This window comes from Teleopsis dalmanni, chromosome 2, assembly GCF_002237135.1.
Source record: "Teleopsis dalmanni isolate 2A chromosome 2, ASM223713v2, whole genome shotgun sequence".
Lineage (NCBI taxonomy): Eukaryota > Metazoa > Arthropoda > Insecta > Diptera > Diopsidae > Teleopsis > Teleopsis dalmanni.
In genome coordinates this window covers 234,426,173-234,433,973 of record NC_051847.1, presented here as the reverse complement: position 1 = coordinate 234,433,973, position 7,801 = coordinate 234,426,173, and the positions used below count along the sequence as shown (strand labels likewise).

The window sequence follows — 7,801 nt, the reverse complement described above, 5'->3', positions numbered from 1 at the left end:
ATCCGTGTCGTTACAATCTCTCCAAGCTTGTTTAATATATGCTTGCTTTATACAATCTCGTATATCAAATTTGGTTACAATTTCTCAATATGATAGGGGATCACCTTGTTTAAAGCTTTGCACGGTTTCAAAAAATTCGGAGAGACTTGATCCTAACTTGACGGAGCTACGGATATTGTACAATGTCATTATGCAGAGTCGCATTAACTTTGCAGGGATATAGAGCTCAGATATTGCGGCATAAGCGCGATCCCTTATGGGCCTATCGAAAGCTGCTTTATAATGGACAAAAAGGTGAAAAGTATCGATGTTGTATTCGTGAGTTTTTTCCAGGATTTGTTTCAATGTGAATATTTAGTCAATTGTAGAGCGAGCAATTCGAAAGTCGCACTGAAACTCAATAAATATGCTTTCAACTTCAATAAGTTCTTTCTATTAGATTGACTAATTTGTCAGTTATTAAATAATTTAATTTCAAGATGGAGTTAGAACAAACTTGTCATGTGTAAAATATAAGCTTCAACAGTTGTTTTCAATTATAACATGTATTAAGTACTTATGTCAACCTGAAAACCGTTGGCGATGGCCATCCGTTGGTGATGCCAATCGCTTTGCTAGGCAGTTCTTTGCTTAAGTACTATAAGAGAAAAATTTGCACGTAGGCTACTGGACACGTAAGTGTTGCCTTCTGTACAAGTAATCCATGCCTTTATCAAGCATGGATTGACAGTTCTTTGCTTAAGTACTATGAGAGAAATTTTTGCCCGTAAGCTACTAGAGACTGAAGTGTTGTCTTCTGTAATCCATGCCTTTATTCAGCAATACTCATGTAACAAGATATCACAGTCTCTTAGTCGAATATTTTTTATTTATTTAAGTAGAAATTTTTATTAACTTAAAAATTTCTGCTCTATTTTCTTTAAATAGAGTATTTTCTCTTTATTTAAATAGAAATTTTCTATTTATTTAAATAGAAATTTTCTCCTTATTTCAAAAAAAAATTTCATAAGAGACAAGAAGGAATTTAATTTAGTGTAAATAATCAAATTGTGGGCTTTTCTAAAACACTTGATATTATCAATTCTGTGACACTCCACTTCAGTATTTTAAAATCAGTTTAAAAAAGTATAAAATAATAAATTTTCAGATTCATTGAGTGGTGAAATTATATTCACAAATTATTATAAATTATTTACAACTTAACGGGCTGAATATTTTAAAGATGATTCTTTGATTTATTAAACAATTAAACCCTTAAAAATAAATGGTGAGTTCGGTTTTTTTGAAAAAACTATTGGTATGGCAAGAGTATCATTCACGTAGAAAAATAAATTTTGAAAGTAGAACTTCTATTTAGTTGGCAAAACTATTTGGAGATATAAAAAGACCAACAGCTCATGACGGATAATTCCCTACTACAACAATGGATACAATATTGGTTCTAGCAAGCGTCTTTTTAAGCTCGCAAAATATCAAATAAATGAGTCTTATACCGTAAAATCATGTTTTGGATCACATGAGTTTTTCTTCTTTCGCCATACAAAGAACAAGATATGTGGAAAAAAATTTTCATCAACAGAAGACACTGTTAATTGAGAGGTGTGTTGAACCTAAGGTTTTGTAGGTGTCTCTGTTGGAGACAAGTGCTTTGGCAACTGTTTCAAACGCATAAAAACATATATGAATCAAAAAGGATAATATTTTAAAACCAGTGAAGCTATGTACATAAGAACCTAGTTTTTTGATTACTAGACTTTCATAAGTCTTTCATAAGATAAGAATTTAAGTATAAATATAAATTCTATTTAAAATATTAAACAAAGTTAAAGCTTAACCTAAACAAAAATGTATGATAATAGGTAAGAAGATTTTGAAGTTTTTTTATATTAACAGAAAACTTTTATTTATAGACTTCTCAGTATAATAAAATCTGATAGATAAATAAATCTTCTAATTAAATTTGAAATGCAACACTTTCTATGCTTCTATTAAACAATTTTAAATAATAAAAATGCAGTAAATTGAATTCCTTTTCATTTGAATTTTATCTCTCTTCCATTTCTTTAGGATGCGGCCATCTGTGTTAAATTTCATTTAGAGCGTGAGAAAAATCCACACAAATTCAATAGTCGGATGAAGAACAAACTGTGGTATTTTGAGTATGCCACCTCGGAAACATTTGCAGCTTCCTGTAAGAATCTTCATGAAAATATTGAAATTGTGGTAAGTACTGAAACGTGTGTGCTCAACAGAAGCAATAAAATCAGTTCCACTGCCGCTGTGACTATGAATGCATTGAGCATGCTGGAGTACATTAGAAAAAGCTGTCAGCATCAAGCGTCAAATAGCTCGACCAACTACCCATACATACTTTAGGCTACTAATCCTACATTGTAGAAACCATAGCAGCTAATACGTTGTCCTTGCTGCTTGTGTGGCACTGCGTGCTGAGTGAGCCTTTTATCCTTGCGCACACAATTTTCTTTCTCAGCTAATGCAGTGATTCATGTTATCGCATATTTTATATAATATATCTTTTTATTTTTTACTTTTTCTTAAATTGCCTTTTGTTATATATTATTAACACTTCTTCTTTTTCTTTTTCATCCTTTCCTTTTCATATATTTTTAACAAGTTTTATTTTCAAGCTTCAACTTCAAAATTCAGTCTCCATGAAAAGTGAATAGGAATTTAATTTAGTGTGAATAATCAAATTGTGGGCTCATCTAAAACACTTGACATTATCAATTTTGTGACACTTCATTCCGGTGTTTTCTATTCAGTATCAAAAAATATAAGATAATAAATTTTAAAATTCATGGAGTGCAGAATTTATATTCACAAATTATTATAAATTATTTGCAACTCAACTGACTGCATACTTCAAAGATGACAGACTTTTTCAATGTACCTACTATCACACTAAAACACCATAATACATTTTCATTTATCATCAAACTCTTTAATATATTTTTACATAAATCGAGTTAAATATAGAAATTTTGAACCGTACTGAATTGCAACAACAAAAATTTTTATTTATTTTTAATTAATTGAAACTGAACTAACCAAGTATAGCCAAGTACCTATCATCTGTGTTCTTGGAATGAAGTCTTATATTTAATTATTCATGAACATTTTTTTTTTTGAACTTTAGAAATCTGATTTAATTAAAAAAAAAAAACAGTAAAATTGTCTTTATATACGAGTACGACACCCTAAACATCCACAGCTTCACAGCTAAATCAAAGGTGAATTAGGACTAAATTGCAATCTTTGACAGTTTCCTCTTGGATATTCTCATACCATGAGAAAATCAATCTCATTTTTTATTAACCTTCACAGTATTAGAAATACTAAAATTTTTATTTTAAAAATCAACAATAATTTTTGAAATAGAAATATATTTCTATTGCAGTCTAAACAAATTATATACAGACTATAAACTAATTAAAAAGATATTCGAATATTTCCTAAGACCACTGATGATATGTACCTACTTTGCAATACTCAAAACAGCGTTGTACGGTCAGCCAAATTTCAATAAATTAACTGAAATTTTTGTTGTTGTCTTTTTTTAGCTTTTCGAATCCGTCCAACTTATAAACAGTATCTTTTTGTCATAAAGACGCTCGAAAAGAAAAAAATTAACTTTAAAAATACATTCATTTTTACAAATACCTATTTTGAAATGTCCTTGATACGTCCCTTATCTAAATTCAATTTGATTACAGGCGTGTTAAGATATAACATTAACGTACATCTTCATTTTTTCAGCTTTGTATAGAAGTAAGTCCAAGTTCAAATTCAAAAACATTAGCAGATGTGCAGTTAATATTGTATTTATCATTTAGAACCTCGTCTTTAAAATAAATCTGCTGACTTTCATTTATTATGACGGGTACTTAATGACAAAATTTATCAAAATATCCTTTATGTTGTCTTATATGTTGACAAGAAATTCCTATATTCCTAATTCTGGATTCTATGAAATTCGTAATTCTGGATTAACCCAAATTGACAAAGTAGCTTGTCTGAAAAAAAAAACACAGACGGATAAATAAACAGATAATCACAAAGACGTACAGACAATTTGTAGACTGTCCTTGATTCTAGTTGAATACCCAACTTTAGCTTACATAAATGCAGAGATATTCTTAATGGCAAGCATCTTGATTAACTAATTAAACTTAATTTATAGTATAGCATTACATGAAGTAAATTATCCCTGAAATCGGTACTTTACATATCACTGTTTTTGTCATAATTGTCATCAATGACAGCTGCAATTATAAGCTCCTTTAGACCAGTTTAGATCTAAGAACTTTAGTTATTAGTACTTAAGGGGTCTGACTACCACCCACGAACTTTACATATTTTTCTTTAAATACAAAATGAATTATCGTCTCAATGCTGTGCTGCTTTGGGAGCCCTTACCCTATTCATTTTTATTTCTTATGTTACCTTAATAAGGAAATATAGTTTATTTTTATTTTATCAAATTCCAGTGCGATGGCGTTTCATTAGATTTAGCAAATGGACCTCATTTACAAGGAGTAGCACTGCTGAACATTCCTTACACTCATGGTGGTTCTAATCTATGGGGAGAGCATTTATCACAGAAACGCATGCGCAAAAGTTCTGGACCATTTCGTAAAGGACTAAAATTAAAATCATCTGATAAAGAGCTATCAGCAACAAGTTTTAATTCAGTGGACCTATCCGTTGCTACTCAAGGTAAGTACATTTAGATTTTGAAACGAAAATCATATATTTAATAAAAATATAATTATATTTAAAAAAAGTGAAAAATAAAAATAAAAAGTATAGAACACTATAACCTTAACAGTAATATTAATTTTACAACAGTTTATATAATACAGTATACTATTATAATGTGTTTGGTTAGGTTAGTTTAGGTTATACTGGCAATCCCAAGGGATTCACTTACGCAGATAAGCATATTATGTTACCGTATATAGATAAACTCAGAGATAAAACTTTGGTAAAGCTTATATCAGGAGGAAAGTCTTGAAGTTGACCAATTTCCTCACTTAAAGTGATAAAGCGACACTGTGCTTATGCCGAACCGGACAAAGCAGATGGAAGGCATTTTCATCCTCCTCTCCACAACTGCGACAAGTGTAGTTGAAATGAAGATTCAATCTTCCAGCAAGGTTCCCTAAACTGCAGTGACCTGTAAGTAAACCCAGTACTGATATCTTTATCAGATATCATAGAGACTATATCTCTATGGAGCATCTCAATAAGAGAATTAGATTTCCTTTTATTGAAACGTAGCCAAATTGTATACAGATGTTTACATATCGTTTGAGGCTGTCCATCTTTTATTAAAAAGATTTACACAGATAGAATTCCACGCATGATATCAGCAATATGCCCAAATTGTTTACGTGTTCCGGGGTGGTTCCCTGAAGCACCACGTCTGGGTAGCTGTCGGCTTTGCAATTGCCGAAAATATCGAGAAATGTTACGGTTCATCGAAATCTCGTTTAGAGATGTATAGCAGTCAATGGCTGCCCTATATGTAAATTAAACTAAACTCAAGAACTTTAAAAATAAATGACTGTCCGATAGTAAGTATATATTTATTTCAAGTATGTCATTAACTTCCAGACAAGTTATAACCTACCTAATAGCAATCACTTCTGACTGATTTGAAAGTCTTTAGTAAGAAGATATATTCAACTTTAATAAAAAACTCCGCTACCTATGCCACTACTTGTTTTTGATGTATCAGTGTGAAGGGATAAATCCTTCTCTAAAGAAAGATGCACTAACCGCCAAAGATCTCTAGATGGAATTTTCTGTCGAAATTGAGGACTGAAAAATTTTAGAATGGATAGGTGTCTATAGTCAGTAGCCTTCTATTGTGAGATAGCCTTGAGTATAAAATAATACTGCAAAATATTTATTAATAATATATATTAGAACTTTTAGAAATTGAAAGGTGCAGAAATAAGAACATGCCATTCAATATATGTCCTAAATTTTAGAAAGAGTTGTTTTCTAAAAAGTGCTAAGGTAGATTACACCGAAAATCGGGAATCACCATACTTGTTATTTCTTTGTTTATAACAATAACAGAAGTACTCAAAAGATATACATATCGTGTAAAGTGCTCGATTACCGAATAGCATTGCAACAGGGTGAAGCGGCAACTCGTTGCACGAGATTATGAATACACCTAATTCAATAAATTGAAGTAAAAAGAGTGAGTCGTTTCTTCCTAAGCACATCTTAAATGAATTCAAAACAGGAAACATCACAGATTACTACAAATAAAACAATGCTGTTTTGTGATTGTAAAAAAATATTTAAGTAAAACTGCATTTTTTATTAGTTTCATACTTTTTTTATTTTTAATAAAAACATTTCAGAAATTCGAATACTACGAATACAAAACTATCTGTAAAACAGATTGGTTCTAATTTGTGACCGTCTACCAGTAAAGAATCTATTCGGCAGACACATATCCTTCAAAAAATTTTTTTCATTCGAGTGTAGGGTCTGTCCAAAATTGATTAAGTTGTCCCAAATATAATGAGAAAAATAGATTTTATAAAAACTATGAACCTAAGAGAAAAGTTCTCCAGCAAACAAATACTTTAGAAGAGGTTTCACTGTACTTATGAACACATTAATTAGTGGTTATTTTAGTTTTATATAAAACTAATTAATATAGACATCAACTTAATTTACTATCAATTAACCGATATTTATTTTATTGAATCTCAGATTTTGGTGATCGATTGATTGAAGTTATTGGGTTAGAAAATTGCTTACACATGGGACAAGTGCGTACCGGCTTACGTGCCTCTGGACGTCGTTTGGCGCAATGCAGTGAAGTTGTTATTAAAACAAAACGAACCTTTCCTATGCAAATCGATGGTGAACCTTGGATGCAATTACCATGCACGGTAAAATGACTATCTTAATTATAAATATCTTACAGATATCAATATATTATTAATGAAAATTATGTATTATAGATAAAAGTTACACATAAAAATCAAGTTCCTATGCTGATGGCACCACGTTCCGAGAAGGGCAAAGGATTTTTCAATTTACTTTGTAGCTGATTTCGGCGTAGTGCCTCCGCCAATTTCGCTACAAGTGAACAACACCAACATTAAAAAATCACCGTCCAAAAATTATTTTAGAAAATTATTAGGCAAATATTTAGTAAAACATTAGGAAATTAAGTCAAACGAATAGAGTTTCATATATATAATAATTACTACTTATATTATCACTCATATACAATACAATTATTAATAAGTTATTAATTTATAAAAACAAATAATAGCTTTTTGTTATTGAGCTTTAATAATTATTAGTGTCCAACTCAAATATTTATTAAAGTGTTTTAATTATTATTGTAATAATATCGATGTAAACAAAATAAGCTTTGCCTTTTTTCATATAAATGTTTTCATGTATATATAAGTTATACTAACAACAAATACATAATTACACTATATACTTATATGAATACATAACCCTAGTATTATATATAGTTACATGTACAAAGCTTATATTATTAGTATTCAAAAATATTTTATATACTAAAGTCAAACATGTCCAAGAAGTAACAATAATGAGACCAAATGTAGTTAAACGCAGCCGTCATCTTTAGTTTAAATTTATCAGGAGATACATTTTTAAGAAAAATAACAATACAATTTTTCTATAATATTTAAATGATTTTATTTTTAAAGCTGTAAAGTATTGTTTTCTAATATCTCTATTTATTTATTGTTGAAAAAAAACTCTATTT

General features: G+C 29.9%; 2 protein-coding genes across 2 annotated transcripts in view; one reads left to right on the top strand and one right to left on the bottom strand.

The window, feature by feature from the left end:
- Positions 1-189, bottom strand: part of LOC119676998 (putative cyclin-dependent serine/threonine-protein kinase DDB_G0272797/DDB_G0274007) — a 10,233-nt gene extending 10,044 nt beyond the window's left edge. The window contains exon 1 of the mRNA XM_038088264.1: positions 105-189. Within this exon, the coding sequence (XP_037944192.1) occupies positions 105-189 (85 nt within the window). The remainder of the gene's footprint in view (positions 1-104) is intronic.
- Positions 190-282: 93 nt separating this feature from the next.
- LOC119676997 (diacylglycerol kinase 1-like) lies at positions 283-7,227 on the top strand. Its single transcript, XM_038088263.1, has 5 exons — positions 283-318; positions 2,068-2,223; positions 4,509-4,737; positions 6,760-6,941; positions 7,014-7,227. The coding sequence occupies exons 1-5, from the start codon at positions 283-285 to the stop codon at positions 7,101-7,103; spliced, it is 693 nt and encodes a 230-aa protein (XP_037944191.1). The 3' UTR covers positions 7,104-7,227.
- The last annotated feature ends 574 nt before the right edge of the window (positions 7,228-7,801 follow it).

Bases quoted from the DNA above. Each gene is read 5' to 3' on its own strand.
- LOC119676997 (XM_038088263.1), top strand. From the start codon at position 283: ATGGACAAAAAGGTGAAAAGTATCGATGTTGTATTC. The intron at 319-2,067 runs GTGAGTTTTTTC...CCATTTCTTTAG, and splicing joins AAAGTATCGATGTTGTATTC to GATGCGGCCATCTGTGTTAA. The intron at 6,942-7,013 runs GTAAAATGACTA...TATGTATTATAG, and splicing joins GGATGCAATTACCATGCACG to ATAAAAGTTACACATAAAAA.